This window comes from Rhinopithecus roxellana, chromosome 8, assembly GCF_007565055.1.
Source record: "Rhinopithecus roxellana isolate Shanxi Qingling chromosome 8, ASM756505v1, whole genome shotgun sequence".
NCBI lineage: Eukaryota > Metazoa > Chordata > Mammalia > Primates > Cercopithecidae > Rhinopithecus > Rhinopithecus roxellana.
This window is the reverse complement of record NC_044556.1, coordinates 22,717,904-22,739,309: the sequence shown is the minus strand read 5'-3', so window position 1 is coordinate 22,739,309 and position 21,406 is coordinate 22,717,904. Positions and strand designations below refer to the sequence as shown.

Genomic DNA, 21,406 nt, shown 5'->3' with positions numbered 1-21,406 from the left:
CTCCCGAGTAGCTGGGACTACAGGCATATGCCACCATGCTCGGCTTTTTTGTAAAAAAAAAAAAAAAAAAAAAAAAAAAATGGGTTTCACCATGTTGGCCAGGCCGGTCTTGAACTCCTGACCTGACCTCAAATGATCCGCCAGCCTCGGCCCCCCAAAGTGCTGGGATTACGGGTGTGAACCACTAAGCACGGCCATAGATGGATATTTCAAAGGACACCATTTCACCATTCCAACTAATGAAAGGATTTAAAAATCATTCACATTAAAGTGTCAGTGATTCATAATATTTTATCAATAGTCACATTCTTAAAATGAAAAAAAAAAGAGAGTAAAGGTAGAATTTTACTCATCAGCTGTTGTGAGGGGATTTGGTGGGAAGGTGGATGAATCTTTTTTCTCCTAAATCCAGACACATGCTGGTTTGCCATTCTGTAGCAGACCCCTGTGCCTTTCTGACATCCCCCTCATCCTGCTACACTTTGCTCCATGCCTGGGGGCCCAATTGTCCATATTTATTTTTAATATTCTTTTTTTAAGTCAGACTATTTCCTTTTAAAGAAAAGCTATCTGTATGGTGGCAAAGATTAAATCTTGTGTGCATATGATTCTCTGAAGAAATTTTGTTCATTTTCTTGAATGCATCCAAACCATTGCTTTATTCCATTTAGTTTAATCCGATGGTTCTCAAAGCAGCATTTGTGTCACCTGAGAACTTGGTATCAATGTAAATTCTTGACCTTGACTGGAGACTTACCAAATTAGCAATCAATGTTTTAACAAGAAGCCCTTCAAGTGATTCTAATGCCCACTGAAGTTTGAGAACCACTGGCTTGATCTATTAATGACTGCAATCAGCAATATGTGTTTACTATTTACTGCAGAGAGGCTGGAAATAGCCACAGACCCAGATGGTGCTTCCCAGGCCTTGGAGAAATCAGAATGCAACCTGCTCTGAAGCCAAAACAAATTAAGAATACATAGAGCATAGACAAGATTCTCCATCTGTAGACTGCACACTCCCTATAAAGTTTGTTATATATGAGCCTGTTAGGATTTTTCCAGTTGCAAGGAACAGAAACTCAAGACAGTTTAAGCAAAAATGGGAGATCTATTTTTTTCAGGTGAGCTCATTGGTCTAAGATCTTTAGCCCCTTTTCACTTAAATCCTATGATTATACATTATTAAAGTATCAATAATTAATACTTTAAAATCACTGTATTTCTGGGTGAAATGAAAATTAATAATCCAGCAATTTTGAAATCGAGAAGCTGAAATTCATCTTGAATATATACAATTTAACAAATCTTAAAAATAGGGATCTAAAGGAGTTTTAAGAAAACATTTTTTGACATGACAATCTTTATCCAGCCTGATTTTCAAAAACCAACCAAAAAACTACGCTCCATTTGCAAAGCAATTTGTCTTCTTCAAGCATATTTCAGGCTGGAGAATAAGAGATGTAACAGACACTCAGAGGGGCAGGAAATGCTTTTTCCCTTGCATATATTAACGTCATTTGGGAAGGGAAGCGTCCTTTACAACTAAGATTGTGGCGCCATCTTGAGTTCCTGAGAAGGATAGATGACTGAAATGTTCACAGACTGGATTATAAAAGAACTGAAGGAATTGTAAATAAAATTCAAAAGACCCGTAAGTGATTAAGCATGAAGGAACATGAAACGGAAGCCTGAATAAATGAACCCAGAGAATACTCTGCAGATTTCTGCAACTCTATCTGTGATGGCCTCTCTAGTCCATAGCCGGAGCTCCCACCCCAGATCCTGCTACTTCAACTGTGGTCTGGGACAACAGCTTTAGCGTCACTTGAAAACTAGTTAAAAATCGAGATTCTTGGGCCCAATCCCAGAGCTAATGAATGATAATCTGCATTTTCCAGGTAGTTTTTACGCACACTGAAGTCTAGGAAACTGCTCTCTATGCCTTCCTTCACAAAGAGGGTAGGGGAGGTGGGATGGACAAGGGAGAGACACCCCACCAATGGATAGAACTGCAGTCTTGAGAAGATGAAATGTATTAAACTTAAATATCAGCAAGTTATGAATCCAAGCCATAAGAAAAGGCAGAGTCGTGATCATATTAAAAATACTACGTTTTTCAAAGACAATACTTTGAGGACATGTCTTAATCCACAGCTTCCTAAAGACCAAAAGCTTTCTTGCCTTGATTCCACTGATCATGCTCCTTGCTTCTACCAACTCAGCAAGACTGTAATGTTTCCTGGATCTCACCAAGGAGCTTTCCTCTTCCTGGATTCCCACTGCATTCTTCCCACTTCCTTATTATACTCTTCTCTTACTATTGTACAAAACAGTTGTCCACCCATTGTAGCACCTTTTCTGGATTGTCATTTCGTTGGCAAGAACCATACTTATGCATTTGAATTCACTCGTTTGTTCAGTAATTTATTCTAGTACTAAGCACCTACTACACGCCTGAAACTATAGATTTGATTAAAATATGAAACATATAATCCCAACTTTTGTGGAGCTTATGTATTTGTAGAGTGAAATGTCAATTACAATAGAACATAAATATTATGTTAGGTAAAGTAGGGTGTTTTGGGGAACTTACCTGGAGCCACCTAACTTGGGCCTGGAAGGGTTACCTACAATCTCAGCTGAAGGACACAGAGTTAACCAGGTAAGGTGGGGGGAAGTACAAAGTGTTCCAGGAAGAGGGCATGCCAGCATCATTAAAACATAATCTTGGTCACAGATAATGCCAAAAATAAATGTGTTTGACAAAATTTGGAGTTTTGTATTGCCTCAAGCATTCCAGTCAGTCACTTGGCAAACTGACTGGCTAATTAGAGTTGCACCAGTTATCTTTTTAAGAGAGAGAGAGAGCTTTCTAAGTATTGCCTGTAACTATTTTTATTTAGAATAACTGCTATTTTTGAAAAGCATTTTCAAACCCAGATCCCAGAGCTTGCTATTCCACTCTAAGAACTAGCAAAAAGAGCTTTACCTGAGTTAACAGAAATTTCAAAGAAATTAAACATCATGGAATTAAACTTGGAAGCTGAGCCCTCTGTTACAAAGTCAGGAATGGTCTGTAAGTAACACTCTAAAAATTGGGGTTGTCTATTTTCCCTTATTATGTCAGTTTCTATGATTGAGCCTATGCTATTAGGTATATACAAATTAAGAAATGTTATACTGTTTGACTGACCTTTATCATTATGAAGTGTCCCTCTTTATTTCCAGAAATACTCACTGTCTTAAAGTCTAATTTGTCTGATATTAGAATATTTATCTAATAAAAGATTCATATCCAGAATATAGAATATCTGGAATAATAGAACATTATTTGAAAGAGGGCCCAGAGACTAAATAGGCACCTTAAAAAAAAGAGGACATCTAGATAGCCAATAAACATTAAATGAGTTCAACCTCATTAGTCATCAGGGAAATGCAAAATGAAACCACAATGATGGCTGAACATACATTAAGTAAAAATAAAAATTAAAAAAAAAGACTTGGGAATATCAAGTCTTTGCAAGGACTAGGAAGACCAGAATTCTTCCACACTTATGGTGGCAGTGTAAAAACTGAACAACTTTGGCAGTGCCAAAGCTGAACACATTCCATTCCAGAAATGCACACACATGTGTTTCTAGGAAGTGTTCCTAACAGCTCCAAAGAGAAAACAACACAATGCCCATCAATGGGAAGAGGAATAAATAGCCTATTCACATACAGATGCTGCTGGTCTTACAATGGAGCTGCATCCCAATAAACTCACAGTAAGTCAAAAATACGTTAAGTCAAAAAATGCACTTGACATCCAGGTAAACCCATCATAAAGCTGAAAACTTCTAAGTTGAACCCTCTGTTAAGTCAGGGATGGTCTGTAATTAACCATTACACAGCAATAAATGTGAAGGAACTACTGTGACACTTACCATGGATCAATCAGCCTCACAATACTGAGGGAAAGAAGTCATACACAAAAGGGTATCTAATATATATAAAGTCCAAAAACAGGCAAAACCAATTTATGTGACAGAAGTCAGGAGCTAATAATTGGAAGAGAACAAGAAGGAGCCTTTAGTGCTGTAACAATGTTCTATTTCATTTGGTGTTTGGGTGTGGTTACGAGTGTGTATGCTTTCTTAAAAATTCAGAGCCTCAATTTATCGTTTTTGTACATATACTACAATAATATGTTTACACATTTAAAAAATGATTTAACTATATGAGGGGATGTGGCAGAAAAAAAGGTGGTAGGGAATGTCTAAAATTGATAAACCAAGAAATAGCTATGAAGGCATATTGTTTAAAAAAATGAGATGCAATTACACCAACTAGAAGAGTTTAAAATCATTGTTCCTAAGGTTTGAAGGGGATTGCTTTTCAGTTGTTTTGGCACTTTCTTAAAGTGACATGCATATGCTATGTATATGGAAATGGTCAGAACATTCCAATTCTTCACAAAGGAAAAATCACTAACGTAGGTTTAAAAAAAAGAGACAGCTTCCTGCAGCTAACAATGTCAAAGTCCATCTGTTAGAAGAAAATTCATTCTGCTTCTCAGCACAAATTATGATTTTAAACACCAAGTTTAAAAGTTAAAACTTTACATAAGGTAATGACAGATGCTCTCGTATCACCGGTTTTAAGCCAAATGTTAATCATTCAGAAAGGGGGGAAAGAGACAAATGCTAGATATATTGTATTCTATTAATGCAAAACAAACTACCATCACTGTTTCATATTTCTCATTACATAAAAACCTGTCAGGAGAACACAGTGGTATGTGTTGGTATGCAGCGTGGTGCTCATGGATGAAAGTTCTTATTCTTTGCTTTATTCTTCGGATTAAACTACATTTTCCCAGTGTGGTTTCTGGAAGGTGTTCATAGGAATTACATAGAAAAAGATGTTCCGTGGTCAATCATGTTTTGGAACCAATGGATTTCTTTATTGTGGGTCTTCTAAGAACCACCATTACGTTAATGTGATTCTCCAGAAGGATCTTCCTCTGTGCCTCAAATGGTGAGGCACTATAATATTTGTTACATAAAAAAGAAAAGAATTAAGAAAAAAAAGCCCAAATTGTTGTTTTGATGGCAAGAATCATAACAAAAGCAATTATAAGGCAGCTAGGAGAATACTTCTATGAGTAGGTTTAAGGTAATCCAGAAATCTGAAAATCTGAAACTTCCCCATGCCTTAAAATATTTTCCAAGATGAATAGTATCTTTTAAAGTCTCCTGGATGTTTGGTAGCATTTGTCAGGTACACGGATTTTACTGAACTTTTCTAACAGAGAAATTCATTCAATTAAAAACCACACTTGACAAAACTTTAAAAAAGAGACACTGTGCTAAAAGCATTTTCTGAATTTATTTTTGTGTTTTTCAAGTCAAGACTAAACTATGTATGTTTTCAAGTCAAGGCTGAATTATAAATGAACTTCTCAGTATTTAGATACCAGAATAAAAAGAACAAGCAAAGGTTGTATAGGATATCTGAGTTTTGTTTTCTTTCTTTCTTTTTTTAATCTGAACAGAAAATAAGTATACAAGTTTGCTAAACAGAAGTGGTAAAAATTGAATGTTATGTATTATGGGATTCAGTACATCCGTTTACTTCAGTAGCCAGTGATTGTTATAGTTAATTCTGCAAAAAAACAAAACCAGTTCCCCAGAAACAAGAGTATAAAATGCCCCTTTCAGAAGCTCAGTTTGAGAAACTGATTTCATATCTAGCTTATTGATTATACTCAGTTTCAGTTCTCCCTGGGCAAATAATACATAAAGTCATTAATGATGGTTTGATGAAATGAAATCATCTTCTCTTAGGATCGTTCAACATAGTAACCCAAATATTAAAAAGTTATTCAAGATTCACAGAGATAAAACAGTGCCTCAGAAACATAATTCACCCATGTATATATAATAATTTTAGAACATACTTTTTAAACATAAAATCACAGTCAAAGACAGTGATAGCATTGCACACTCAGTGCATTACTTCATGTAGTGCCTTCCTATGGCTCATCTGGAGTTTAATACCAAATAACCACCACACTTCTAATAAATGGGCTTCTAACACACACAAATCTGTCTAATTCTTTAAAAAATCTAAAACTTGGCCGGGCGCGGTGGCTCAAGCCTGTAATCCCAGCACTTTGGGAGGCCGAGACGGGCGGATCACAAGGTCAGGAGATCGAGACCATCCTGGCTAACCCGGTGAAACCCCGTCTCTACTAAAAAATATTAAAAAAAACTAGCCGGGCGAGGTGGCAGGCGCTTGTAGTCCCAGCTACTCGGGAGGCTGAGGCAGGAGAATGGCGTAAACCCGGGAGGCGGAGCTTGCAGTGAGCTGAGATCCGGCCACTGCACTCCAGCCTGGGCGACAGAGCGAGACTCCGTCTCAAAAAAAAAAAAAAAAAAAAAAAAAAAAAAAATCTAAAACTCCCATAAGACCTTGAGCCTGGCATGTTAAGGACTTTGTGTTTTAATATCCCAAACATTGGGAAGATTAGTGTGATACATGGTAACCCCTCCTTGTAAGCAAGACTGCACATATACTTTAAACAATTCAATACTGCAGACTGAGAGGGGTACATTTATCATTTAGTTAAGGAAAATCAAAATGGCTTTCCTGGAGTCAAATGCACTCCAAGACACACACAAGGAATGAGTATTACTGTAGCAGCTAAAGAAATCTGCCACTGTATAATAAATGCTGTTATGCAATGATGTTATACATTTAAATAATACATTATGATTTGTTTCCAACTACCATGGGGCACAGGAAAATGAAACTGAAGACTACCTGGCTAGAACAGGACAAATGATAACCTGGTTTTAAGTAGGGTTCTTCATTGAAGGAAAAGATAGAGCCATAAAAGTCCAATTAGCTGACTTCAAATGGTTTACATCCCAGGATGAATCAGGTTACAGTGATTGAAGCCCAATTTAATTTAGGCAGGTTTTTAACCACAAGAATAAGGACATTCTTAGTACATATTAATAATTAAACCAACATATACACAATTAGCAATATCCTATATAATATTAAATGTTTTAACAACTTGTTCTCCATTATTCTATATCTAATTTGTTGCTTTGTTTTTTTTTAAAAAAAAAACCAAGCTCAACTTTATTTTACAATGTACTTTGCATTTCTAAGTGTATTCTGTAATTATTTCATTGAAGCAGGTATAGTTCTCCAGATTTCTCTAAGAGCCAAACTCAACTGTATCTTCTGTTATCTGTTTGAATTCATAGTTGCCTCTGCCATCCATATGCAGGTAGTACTATGGGAAAGAAGGGGGAAAAAATTCAGTAACTAAGAGTGAATACAGTACTGTCCTTTATGAAAAGTAAAATACAGACTTCCTCATTATTTTAAGGGAGCTAAATCTGTAAGCATCCCACAAATTAGAATGCTTCCTTAACTCCATGACCAAGAATCTCAACTACCAGTAGGTTAAACTGTGCTAAATGCAGGACTGTTCCATAGGTCAGTCAGTATTGCTTCCCGTAGCCTGATTTCCTAATCAGCTCGAAATCTCTAGCTTAAGGCTTTTTATTTGTTTTTAATTTAGTAGAGGGGAAAAAGAGCTATAAAAAGTGCCTATATATCCTAACCTCTGAAGACACAACAGCAGTTACAAAGCCTTCTGTTTTTATTTAGTGGCTTATTTTCAGAAAGCTTTCTGAGTTTCCATTTTCTGTATTACTATTTCTTAGCTATCCTGGCCCCTCTCATTCTAGTTGTGTTCCCCTCCTTCACATGATCACTGGCCTGATGATTATTTTGCTACTTGTCTATACCTCCAAAAGAAGAGGAAGGTGAAACTCAGATGCTCTCAATTCCTCTCAATGTCCTATGGCTATAATACTTATGAACTTCTGAGAAAACACAAAGGCTTGGCTGTATTTTAAAGGGCTTTGATTTCTAGTTATTCAATTTCCTGTTCAGCTCATGAAAAACTGACAAATTATAATATGCAATAAAATAATAAAAGCTATCTTTAAAAGTCATACAGTTATATACAATTTCATTGAATTTTATTAAGTACCTTCATATAGTCTACCTGTCTAATTTTCATGGTAAGCTAAGACATAGGCAGGTAAGGATCAATAACTTCATTATACAAAGGAAGCAACTGAGGCTAGAAACACTGGTGCCTGAACCCAGGCTCTCCAACTTCAAATCTTATGCTCTTCATTTTATCACTTGTAGACTATCATCTACATCCTAAAGCTCTTGAAGGTAAAGACTGTAATTAATTTGCATCCCTTATGACACTTAGCTCAGTATCTGGCAAAAAAAAGGGTCCTTAATCAGGTTATGTGTTTTGTGTAGCAAGATACCCTTACCATTATTCCAATTTTTCTCAAACCCTTGCTTTTACCTAAAATTTCTATATCATTCAGGAAGAAAAAAAGGAAAAAGGAAGGAAAGAAGAGAAGAAAGGAAAGAGGGAAGGAGGAAAGACAGAAAGGAAAGAAGAAAGGGAGGGAGGGAGGGAGGGAGGGAGGGATGGAGGGAGGGAGGAGGAAAGAAAAGAAAGAGAATTAAACTGGGTTTACTTCCAGGTTTTGAGCATTTTACATTAAGAGTTGAAGAGAACTGCCATAGTGAGAATGGCACTACTGAAGCAACAGAACAAGTAATACACGTGCACCAATGTAAGCTTCACTTGAATATCTTTGTAAATTACAGTCACTACCTAATGAATCCTATTTACTACAGTGCATTGATAAACATAGCTGACATTACTCAATCTTCCCCCTTGTAGTCCTGACTTCTATTAAAAATACCCCTAAATTTTTTGCCATCTAATTCTTCTTAAGACTTTTTCTCCTCTGTCACTTCTGGATAAGAAAAGTTTACTTCACCATATTTGTGATAAGACTATGCAAAGTTTAGTCAGTTACTATTAACAGATAAGAGTCACTTATAAAACTGGAGAAAAAATGTTACACCATTGCTTTCAAAACCGACAACTACAATATTTAAGAAAATCCTATTTTATAAAACAAATAAAACCACCTTTTCTCCTTAAGACATATGTTTAAGGGGATACAAACCATAAAATTTAAAACCATATTCACCAGAATTCTTATTTTAAAGAAAATAAAATTTCGCTGTACCATTCAGTGAAAGAAATACAAACCTCATGATGTTTCCAAAGAGATTTCCTATGAGACACAGTGAAGAGAGTGATGCCGACCTAATACAAAGAAAATGATTTAGGTTTAATCAATAACAGAGTCACACATTAAACCAGTCCATGTACTTTAAGCTGTTAAGAGGACTGTCTTCAGTGATTAAAGTTAAAAAGCAAAGTCAATGAGAAAAAAATTACAACTGATGCCAAATGTTTATAGCAATGGAAAACACTGGCCATCAACCACATAATAAAAACTACCAGGTACTGGCATTAAGTGTATTATTTTGTTTTGGGCAAAAAACATATCTCCTAGCATGTCTCCTATTTTATTGTGAAAAATATATGAGAGGAATATGAGAAGGATAAAAATAGCCACAGGTCAAAATCAGGAAAAATTAAATCAGTATAGCATTGTTGACAGTCAACTTGCTTCTCAAATACAGGGTCATAATCCCCTACCACAAACTATTGTTTTGGAATGTGTCTTGGAATTCAGATTTTGAAAATGTATTATTTAACACCCCCAGAGAGTTCTGAGGCAGAATTTTGTAATTAAACACATAAATGTTTCAGCAGCAACACATATGGACACTGATATTAAGTGAGACAAATAGAGTTTAAATATCTTTTGTTAGCTTAGGCAAAGTTTTACCCAGTGAACTTGCTACAAAATTATGAAAAATGTTTTAAATTTAAGCACTTTCTGGATTTCAGATTGTGAATACGTATTTATAGATCTGTACTTCAGATTTTCAAAAACAAAACAAAACAGAACAAAAACATTAATAGATAACAGCTGTAGTTGCTCTAGATTAGTGGTTCTCAACCAAGGCGGGGAGGTTGGTGATATCTGTCCCTTGGGGGGACATTTGGCAATGACTGGAGGCATTTTTATTGTCACCACTGAAAGCACTACTGGCATCTAATGGGTAGAGGCCAAGGATGCTTTCTAAACATCCTCCAGTGCACAGCAACCCCCAGCCCTGCCCAACCAGGAATTACCAGTCAAAAAGTCAATAGTGCCAAGACCAAGAAACCCCACTCTGGGTCACTGTTCCTCCAAGTGGATCACTCAAGGCTGGCAAATGCATGCTTAGGGCATCTGGGAAATTTTTACCATGGTTTCTTAATTTCATTTTCATTTTGATTATAATTTTTAAAAGATCATTATAAGTATATTCTGGGTCATTTTTACCATGAGATTGAAGTTCCTAAGTTTGTATTTACACCTCTGATTGCCAAAGCGATATAACATAAAACTTCTAATGTGTTTGGCTGCACTTTAAAAAGGAACTTAAATTGGTTAGGAATTGCATAATAAAATAAACATATTATCAGTATTAATAAAACATATATTTTAACCATACCACACTTTTCTGATTTTTCAAAGCTCATTTCAGATATTATTTCTCTGTTCATGATTCTACAATAGTTGGATCAGATATCTACTTAATGCACACATTCTTTATATGAGGATATAAAAAATATATGAAGTATGTAAGTCAAAACAAAAAGCAAAATGCAAAATAATAAAATTTGAACCTCAGATTCTATCTTTCCTTAATTAAATCCCAAACCACTGTTTAGTTTCATCTAAATGGTATCATAGGTCTCTTTAATGTTGCAAATTAGAAACTGTATTTGTTTTGTCTATATTTAATGTGCAACTTTATATTAATTTTGTAGCTGTAAAAGAGCTCTAGGCTTAAGGAGTTCACACCTCATTTCATGTTTATACATGTTTAAGTGCTATCACAGTAATTTAAATTATCAATGAGGCCCCATATGAATTTTCTTTTAAATGGAACTGATGTTTTACAGCATTTATACAGTCTTCTGTGGGGACTGCAAGCCTATAGCTAAGGCATAAAAGGAAATCACGTGGTCAAAATTACCAGCAAAGAGCCGCTATGTTATTGAATTAAGTGCAGACTACATGGTTTTATGTATATGAGAATACCATAAACATCTCTAATACCTATGAAATTTGAAAACCAACATGAACAAATGTATAATTATATATTACCAAGGCAAATTCAGAATAGAAAATAAATCATTAACAAGATAAAATCAGTAGTTAAAATCTTTCTACAAAGAATACCAAATTTATTCTTTTATCATCACACCAGTGCTTCTTAAACTTTAATGTGCATTTGAATCATCTTAGAATTTTGTTAAAATGCAGATTCTGGTTTAGCAGGGCTTAATAGTAGGAATTCATACTATATATACTCAATATGACCTTTATTATTTATTGAGAACTCCCAAAGAATGAATACAAAATGTTAAAAATCCTCATCTACCTCATTTACTTATATAGAAACCATAAAATGGCTCGGATATACTACAATTGTTCCAAAATTTAACCACAGTATAGATGTTGGTAACAATTTCTCAAAGAAAAAAAAAGAAAGAAAATTGATACTATTGAATAATTACTTAAAGAATGGAACCAATAAAGACAGCCTCAGACTTGGCTACTAAAAGCAGCTTTGGTAAAATAGTGCTCAGGTTAGAAAATAAAACGAATAAATTAAAAATTGCCAAATAATTATTGTTGAGTCTTATTCATTTAAAAAAACCCTACCTTTAGATAAAGTTAATGGAATAAATTAAGAAAAGGGCAATTTATTAACTCTGAGTATAAGTAATGAGGTAAAGGGGAATAGATTTAAATATGTTGTTTTATATCTCATTAATATATTAGCATTATATTAATGCTATATATATTATATGCTATATATAATATATATAAATGTTAATATATTGAGATATAAAACAAATTTAATATTAATGATATAAAGCAACATATTTAAATCTATTTCTATATATAAAGAGAATTATATACAGAATTGTATTTATAATTATTTTTCTTTTACTCATATGTTTTAAATCTTTATTAAAACAAGAAATCTTTTGGTAGAAACTCGTGTTACTTTTTGACTTGGAATCTTCTCTTTGGACAGATTTGGACACAGTTTACACTAGGAAGGATGCCATGGCTCCTCAAACTGAGCACCTGCACACTTACCTTTCGACAATGACTGTAAATGTAGCCTTCCACGTCGACACTAACTGCACTTGTGCATTCGTCCAAAATGGCAAACTGGGGTTTATGATAAAATAATCTTGCCATCTGAAGCATAAAAAAAAAAATTTTGTGTAAAACACAGGCAGAGACCTAAAATTAATAAGCCGAAACAAACTTAAGTTAAATATGCATTTGCAGTCTTGTAAATCAAAAGTATAAAAATTATTCTAATTCAAAATATCTACGTCCCTGAAATAGAAACAATATAAACATAACTGTTTTCACTGTCATCCTGAACGAAGGGAAAAATGTACTTCATGGGAAATATTAATTGCTCAGAGTAAAACACAAAGCTTAAGACTGATGAGAGAGGGAGTTTCAAACTAGTATTAAAGAAAGCTCACTAAACAAGTAAGATTACAGAGTACATATTTTAACCAAATCTCAGAATTCAGACTAGATGACTCTGATGCAAAAGGGTCTCTATTTTAAATATTTTATTGCTTAAGTAATGGTACCAATTACTATTCTCACCAATAATTTTTTATTGTACCTGTTTCATATCCCCATTGTCAGTTCTGGTTGTGCTCATTTTTTTAAGCCTTTGCTAATTTTATAAATGAAAATTAACACCAAAATTATAGCATACATTTCTTGGACTATCAGGAATGATGAACATTTTCCCACATTTTTGTTCCCATGTATTTTCTGGGGACTATTTATTCTGATCTTTTGTGTAACAGATATTCCAATTTTTGCCATCTGCCCCCTGAAAAGATCTCCATGTTTAAGACCTTAATTTATCTTCTCTGCAACATTCTCCTTAGAAGACCACTCCATCCTTCTTGAGAAAGTGATAGTGAAACCATGCACCTAAGTTTCCTCCCACTTCTGAGGATCCTTTCTCAGTTTCTTTTCTAGCACTTTCTCCTCCACTTGACCATTAAATACAGGAGCTCCTTAGGGCTAATTTCTAGGTCTCCTTCTCTTTTTCCTGTATTCTATCTCTCAGTGATCTCATCCAATCTTCTGATTTCAAATAGTATTTATATTCTATAAACTTGCAATATGCATCTCTCACTCATACTTCTCTAATTTCCAGATATATAAAAATTTCGGCCAGGCACAGTGGCTCACGCCTATAATCCCAGCACTTTGTGAGGCTGTGGCAGGAGCATTGCTAGAGATCAGGAGTTTGAAACCAGCCCACGCAACATAGGGAAACCACATCTCCACTTAAAAAAACAAAAAACAAAAAAAGAATTAGCCAAGCATGATGGTGTCCACCTGTGGTTCCAACCACTCAGAAGGCTAAGACGGGAGGGCTTGAGCCCATTAGGTCAAGGCTGTAGTGAGCTATGATCAGGCCACTGCACTCCAGCATGGCTGAAACAGCAAGATGCTATCTCAAAAAACAAAAATTTAAAATTTAACACATTTAAAAAATTAAAAATAAAAATTCCTATTTGAGTTTTTACTTGGGTATCTCACAAGACTCTCAAACGTTAAAAGTCTAAAACTCAAATGTAATTTCTAGATTTTCCCTCTAAAATCCATTCCCTTCCCTGAATCTTGAACACTTCAGCAAATAAACTATCAAACAGTTGTTCCAGCTAGAAAGCCAGGAGTCCTCCCTGGTCTGGTCCTTCCCTTTTCCTCTTGCCTTTCACTTTCCCACCACTATTTTTAGAATGAACTAAAAAGTCCATTCAAGTAAGAAATGTGAAGTTTCAAGTTCACTTACTTTTCCTCATCTCCACAAACATGCCCTTAGCCCAGAGCATACTCATCTCCTGTCCGGATAGACTACAAGTAACCTCCTACCACTTCTGCTGCTCCTCTCCAGTCCACTCTCCACGTAACCAGAGAACATCTTTCAAACATGTCAATCAGGGAACTTCACTCTCTGGCTTAAAACCTTTCAACTTCCCATTTCACTTAAAATTCAAACTCCTTACCATGATCTACAAGACCTGCACAATTTTATTCCTACTTCCTCTAACCTCAACATTCTAGCCAACACCACCTCCTCTCAACTGCTAGGAACAAGGTGCCTTATGCCTTAGAGGCTTAAGCACACGTCATTCTTTTCGTATGTCTTAAATGCCTTACTCTGCTCCTTAGAGCTTTCAAATTTCTGCTTATAATGTCATATTCTCAGGCAATCCTACCCTCATCCCTAACCACAATCCAAGTGGGTCCTTTCTGTAACACCTCTGAAGCACTTCATATATTGTGAATTGTATATTTGTCTTTGTCTACCTGCCTAAGCTATAAGATTCACAAAAGCTGGGGCAGAACATGGTGGTTCATGCCTATAATCCCAGCACTTTGCGGGGCTGAGGAGGGCAGATCACTTGAGGCTAGGAGTTCGAGACTAGCCTGGCCAACATGGTGAAACCTTGTATCTACTAAAAATACAAAAATTAGCCAGTCATGGTGGCGCATGCCTATAGTTCCAGCTACCTGGAAGGCTGAGGAACAAGACTCGCTTGTATCTGAGAGGTGGAGGTTGCAGTGAGCCAAGATTGTGCAACTGCACTCCAGCCTGGGTGATACTCAGCCTGGGTGAGACTCTGTCTCAAAAAAAAAAAAAAAAATTCAGAAAAGCTGAGACTGTTTTAAATCACTACTACGTACTCAATACTTATATATGGGTAGCATTCAAATATCTAATAAATTAATGACTAAAACAGCTTTCCACCTATTTGCATGAGGTGAGGAATGGGAGGCAGCAAGTATAGACTATGAAGAAGTTCAACTGTGCAGAAAATGAAAGTTACAGACCACAGGGAAGCTTTGGCTAAGGCTGAGTTTGCTTTTTAGATCAAAGAGAACCGAAAAATGTCTTTCCGCAAGAGAAGGACAAGAAGAGGTTAAATGTAGGTGAGGGCTGAGGGAGGGGACATAACTGAAGGAAAAGGATGTGATAAAGTCAGAAGACAGAGGGTCCATAAACATAGATGGAGATACTAGCCTTTCTCAAGAAGGATGACATATCTTCCACAGACAGTGAAAGTAGGAAGGTCAGGACAGAGCAGCACACACTTAATTAAGAGGAATGGTTATCTGAGGGCATTCCACCAATGTCTCTCCTCTCTGCTCCCAAAGGACTCTGTGCATACCCTCCCTCACCACACTTAGCACATGACATGGACATTTTCTTATCATGTGTCTCTCTCTCCCACTATGTTGTCAACTACTTAATGCCACAATACAAGAAAGTTGTAAAGCAGGAGTGTCCAATTTTTTGGTTTCCCTGGGCCACATTAGAAAAATTGTCTTGGGTCACCCATAAAATACACTAACACTAACGATATCTGATGAGCTTAAAAAAAAATCACGGCTGGGTGCAGAGGCTCATGAGGTCAGGAGATCGAGACCATCCTGGCTAACACAGTGAAACCCCGTCTCTACTAAAAATACAAAAAATACAAAAAAATTAGCCGGGCGTGGTGGCAGGCACCTGTAGTCCCAGTTACTCGGGAGGCTGAGGTAGGAGAATGGCATGAACCCGGGAGGTGGAGCTTGCAGTGAGCCGAGATCGCGCCACTGCATTCCAGCCTGGGCGACAGAGACAGACTCAGTCTCGAAAAAAATAAAAAAATTCACGCCCACAAAAAAATCTCGTTATATTTTAAGAAAGTTTATGAATTTGTGTTAGCTTGCATTCAAAGCTGTTCTAAGCTGCATGCGTCCGTGAGCTGCAGGTTGGACAAGCTCGTTGTAAAGTAAATAAGCATATGCACACTGGAGCCATACTGCTTGCCTAAGCCTGACAAAGCCCCCACCATCAGCTTTAACATTTACTAGCTATCTTTGCTTGGCCAGTTACTAAACTGCACAGAAGTTCAATTTCCTCTGTAAAATGGGGCATTTCGGCCAGGCGCAGTGGCTCACACGTGAAATCCCAGCACGTTGGGAGGTCGAGGCAGGCGGATCATTTGCGGTTAGGAGCTTGAGACCAGCCTGGCCAACATGGTGAAACCCTGTCTCTACTTAAAAAAGTACAAAAAACTAGCCGGGCGAGGTGGCGGGCGCCTGTAGTCCCAGCTACTCGGGAGGCTGAGGCAGGAGAATGGCGTGAACCCGGAAGACGGAGCTTGCAGTGAGCTGAGATCCGGACACCGCACTCCAGCCTGGGCGACAGAGCAAGACTCCGTCTAAAAAAAAAAAAAATTAGCCAGATGTGGTGGTGCGTGCCTGTAATCCCAGCTACTTGGGAGGCTGAGGCAGGAGAATCTCTTGAACCCGGGAGGCGGAGGTTATCGTGAGCTGAGATCGTGCCACTGCACTCCAGCCTGGGTGACAGAATGAGACTCTGTCTTAAAGAAAAAAAACAAAAACAAAAACAGGAGGGGTGGCATTCCCAGTTCTTACCTCACAGGACTGCTGTGAGGATGAAATGAGATCACCTGTGTAAGGTGCCTGACATACTGTCTGTCATCTATTCAGCACTCAATAAAAATTAGCTGTTATTGAACTGAAATAACAGCCTATCTTCTTTGAGAAGTAGAAGGCAAGTTATTCTGCCAAGTGTGGTGGGTTAAGTAATGGGGTAGAAAATCCAAAATTGGTAGTTTAAAAATGATTGTCATGAAAAATGAGAGAAGGATAAAAAGAAGTAAAATGATGCTAAGCCATGCTGTGAGCCCATCTGATGGTTTTAGCTGTGCTCAGAAGAGTGGTTAGAGAAGTGCCACCGCAAAGAGCTGCCAAGGCAAAGAACTGGGTTGGGATTTAGGTAATAGGATGACACAAAAAGTGGGAAAGGAAGTTAAGGGGAACGGATGAACTGTTCATCCCTTAAGAAATATATCTTATCTCCTATAGGCCATGCCCTGGATTATGAAGCCTGTACTGGACAGTAAAGGAGGCAGAGACAGAAAAGCACTGATCAGTTGTAAGAAAAGGGAAGGATCAATAATCTAGAGATCTCAGGGAATTTGAGAAAGGGGCATAGTTGCTTATTTAAGGTTAAAAAAAAATTTACAAAAATGGATTTAAAAAAACAGTAAAAATTTTGTAACAGTGGTATCTCTGGTAAAGGGGTTTGGCCCAATTTATACTTAAATAAATATTCCACTTTTCCATAATTCAAAATAAGAAAACTCATTACTAAATAGAAGAGCAAGAAAAAATGGAGTGGAAAAGATAACTTTTGGTCAGAAACACAAGATATCCCAAATTGTGATATTAGCTGCAACAACCCTGGCTGACTCACTGTTCTAAGTGGCTAGGCCTATTAGGTCTGTTCTTCCTAAAAATTATAATACCTATTTCCCCCCCCAACTTTCTACTTTGGTCATTTTCAATCCTACCAAAAAACTGAAAGGACAGTAAAATGAACACACATATACAGTCTTGACCTAATTTCACCAACGTTAATATTTGTAGCGTTAGCCTTCTCCTTTCCCCACTCTGAAACAAAACAACATGCTCCCTTTCGCACATCACATTCAATTCTCCAGACACTGGCTTACACAGAACACACCCTGCCAATGGCTTGGCCATGCTCCAATTATATATGCAGCGGTGTCACAGGTGAGCTTTCCCCATTTCCCAAACACCTGTGCTGGATCATCTGTTTTTTTTTTTTTTTTTTTTTTTTCCTTTTGAGACGGAGTCTTGCTGTGTTGCCCAGGCTAGAGTGCAGTGGCATGATCTTGGCTCACTGCAACCTATGTCTCCTGGGTTGAAGCGATTCTCCTGCCTCAGCCCCCCACTGCTCTGGGCACGCCTTTGAACTCCTAACCTTCAAATAAAAATTATCCCCTCTGTATTTTTATACCACACACACAGAGTTCCTTGGTTTAAGTACATTCATTACTCATTCTCAGTTTCCATCGTGTTCATTTCTGAACCATATGCTTCCATTTTCTCTAAAGACATAGCACAGAAATTTAAAGTTGTTTTGCAGTTCTTGATTTGCAGTTATTTCTACAGTCCTCTTCTAAATTGACTCTAGAAATGCCTAATCATTTCAAATTTTCACTCCTTCAGCCTAATTTCCATTTTGAATATAGCTATTATCTCTCCCATTTATGATTCATTCTTCACACTAGATTCATCTCACGTTACAGCACTAGCCAGGCAAGTCACACTATTAAGTTAATACTAACCTCATGTAGAGTGAGTATGCTTTTGGGAAAAATAACCTGCAAAATCAGGGACTTGGAGGTAACAAAAAGGTGGAATATAACCTGAATATAATGGGCCAGAAATTTTGCCATAAGTCAATTTCTTTCGCTTTCTTTCCTTAGTTATAGTTTTCTCTAATCTCCATGAGGCTAATACTCTGCAGGGGGAGAGGAGAATCTCTTGCTTGGATCTATTCAAACTATGGAACAGATAGTTGAAAAAATGACTCTTCATGAAGTTGCCCCTCTTGACAAGGTACCCAAACTACCATTCTTTTTAAATTTTTTTATTTATTTATTTATTTTTAGAGAGAGGATCTCCCTCTATTGCCCAGCCTGGAGTGCCATGGTGTGTGATCACAGCCCACTGCAGCCTCAAACTCCTGGGCTCAAGCAATCTTTCCACTTCCCAGTAGCTAGGACTATAGGCATGTGCCACTACACCCAGATAATTTTAAAATTTTTTTGTAAAGAAAGGGTCTTGCTATGTTGCCCAGGCTGGTCTCATTCTTCTGTGTAGTGTTTAGTGCATATTTTTGGTTTGGGACAAGTTTAGTCATCATAACAATTAAAGTAGTTTCTTTCAAATGCTTGTTTATATTAGGAAAACTTAAAAATTCTAAGTAACTTTAAGTAGTGGATACCGAACCTTGAAACAAAAACATACATATAGTAGAGGAAAAGGGCAAGAACAGAATAAAGATAAAATCTGAATGGATCATTTCTAATACCTTCAGCTATTTCAGAAAGAAAAGTCTGAGTGAGACAAAAGAGATGTCTACAGGGAAGAGACATGAGAAGAAATTTCATAACCCAGCCAGGATTACCTTACATTCCAGGACTAATGAGTTACAGAGTTTCTCTGAACTTTTAGAAAAATGGATTACTGGTATATAGTTGGATGTGCAGCTTTTCCTTTCATAGGTACTGGCAGGATATTTATGAATTTTTCAGAATTCCAAATTTACATGCAAGTTAAAGATTTTCAAGCACTTTTATGATAATTGAAACTAATCCATACTGAAACAGCTGCTGAATAAAAAAAATAAGATGAAACTTTGTATCCTGATTAATCAAAATGCTGGAACCAGTTGCATTCTTGTGCAATTTCTTCAGAGTATACTTACTGCCATTCTTTGCTTTTCTCCACCACTGAGTACATCCATCCAATCCTGAACACTGTCCCAGCCTCCTTCACGTTCAAGGATATGACCCAACTGGACGTTGTCTAAGTATTCCTTCAGTACCTTTCAGCAAAATGATTAAAGGGAAATCAAACTCAATATAAGCCAACATTCTTAATCTTGGTTTATTTTTTAAACTGGAATCACTATAATTCTATTGTCTGTACCACTTAAAAGATACATTTCAAAAAAGAATGTGGCACAAGGTAGCGCTGAACCATTCAGCTCCTATCTACACTAAACTTGACAAAATACATCTAGTAGCTTAAAGAGAATAACACTATTGTACATAATAAAAGGATGATGGCAATGAGAAAATAAACAATAGTGCAAAGGTTAAGATTAACCTCTTTTTAAGCCAAGGGATTATCATCTTACCTCAGCTTAGAAAATCATAATTAATGGCTTTGGAAGGCATTACAGATTAAGATAAACTACCTGGCATTTAAAATATTTAATTGATTAAAATAAACAATCTGAAATGGAGTATTTTCAGTGGATCTCGGATATAAACATTCCCTTACTAAGTCAGATATTCCCTTCCTTTTCTGATCTTCTCGTCCATCTGGATATATCACTTGGTCTCGAAGTGTTCCAAGGGTCATGTAAGGTCTCTGACAGTAGTAGAGCAAAAGTCATTAGAAGCAACATTAAAAAATAAATTAACAAAAGGATCTTTAAATCAAAGATAACTCAAGCTAGGTCTTACTTGAGGAACATAAAATAACTTTCCTCTCTCGGGTTTAGTTAGACGTCCTCCAAAAAGAGGCCATAACTATTAAAAAAGGAGAGAAGGGAGAAGAACAATTGTAAAATTTACAAAGTGGTAGACAGTATGGCAAAATAAGACTGCAAAATTTTGAGCCCAACTTGTACTTACTTCACCAAGAACACGGAAAAGAGAACTTTTTCCGCAGCCATTAGGACCACAAATTAGAACATTAGCCCCAGATTGAACCTGGAAAAAAAAAAAAAAAATCAGTCGGTGAAGTAATTAAATCAAATTAACATATACTCAATGAGTATTTCCTTAGACTCAAGTACTAATAGCTCCTGGCTAATTATAAGCCTTCTATTTGTCTGTAAATGTAGCATTAGGTACAGCAGTAAAGAGGTATTGTAAAGGGACCTTTTACTTTGTTTACTTCCAATTCTTACCATTACTTTTTTTTTTTTCACTTAAAAAATTATTATTGCTGAGTACGGTGGCTCACAGGAGGATGACTTGAAACCGGGAGTTTGAGACTAACCTGGGAAATAAAGTGAGACCCTCATCTCCACAAAAAATAAAAATAAAAAATTAGGCAGGTGTGGTGGTGCACACCTGTAGTCCCAGCTACTCGGGAGGCTAAGGTGGGAGGATTGCTTGAGTCCAGCAGTTCAAGGATGCAGTGAGCTATGATGTCACCTAGGCTGACAGAACAAGACCACATCTATATACATGTATGTATAAATAAATACATAAATTGACTGATTGATATCATCAACTTAAGATAGAAGAACTAAAGTTTAAAAAACTGAGAATTCTTGAAAACAATAAATACATATGTATACACAGTCTCTTTTAAAAAAATGAAAACATACTCTATGGACTGTTCTACAACTTGCTTTTATTATTTAACAATATATCACAGACATTCTTCCAGGTCAGTATATTCAGATTTCCCTATTCCTTTCCTTTAATGCCTCAAGCATCTTCCTATGGGGGAACCCGCCCCTGATAATTCAACGTTATTTCACGTAGGTTCTTTTCTATTTCCCTAAGTGTTGGCCGGTCTGAGAAATAAAGGGAAAGAGTACAAAAGAGAGAAATTTTAAAGCTGGGTATCCGGGGCAGACATCCCAAGTCGGCAGGTTCCATGATGCCCCCGAAGCCACAAAACCAGCAAGT

At 36.7% G+C, this 21,406-nt stretch overlaps 1 protein-coding gene across 4 annotated transcripts in view; it reads right to left on the bottom strand.

Moving 5' to 3' along the window:
- Positions 1-7,136: 7,136 nt before the first annotated feature.
- The window catches only part of ABCD3 (ATP binding cassette subfamily D member 3), a 95,268-nt gene continuing 80,998 nt past the window's right edge, over positions 7,137-21,406 (bottom strand). For all 4 annotated transcript variants that reach the window (XM_010385133.1, XM_030936375.1, XM_030936376.1 and 1 more), the window contains exons 17-23: positions 20,396-20,473; positions 20,225-20,290; positions 20,040-20,129; positions 19,459-19,578; positions 12,192-12,296; positions 9,164-9,220; positions 7,137-7,294 (exon numbers count right to left, since the gene is read on the bottom strand). In XM_010385133.1, the coding sequence (XP_010383435.1) occupies positions 7,217-7,294; positions 9,164-9,220; positions 12,192-12,296; positions 19,459-19,578; positions 20,040-20,129; positions 20,225-20,290; positions 20,396-20,473 (594 nt within the window). In that variant the 3' untranslated portion in view covers positions 7,137-7,216. The remainder of the gene's footprint in view (positions 7,295-9,163; positions 9,221-12,191; positions 12,297-19,458; positions 19,579-20,039; positions 20,130-20,224; positions 20,291-20,395; positions 20,474-21,406) is intronic.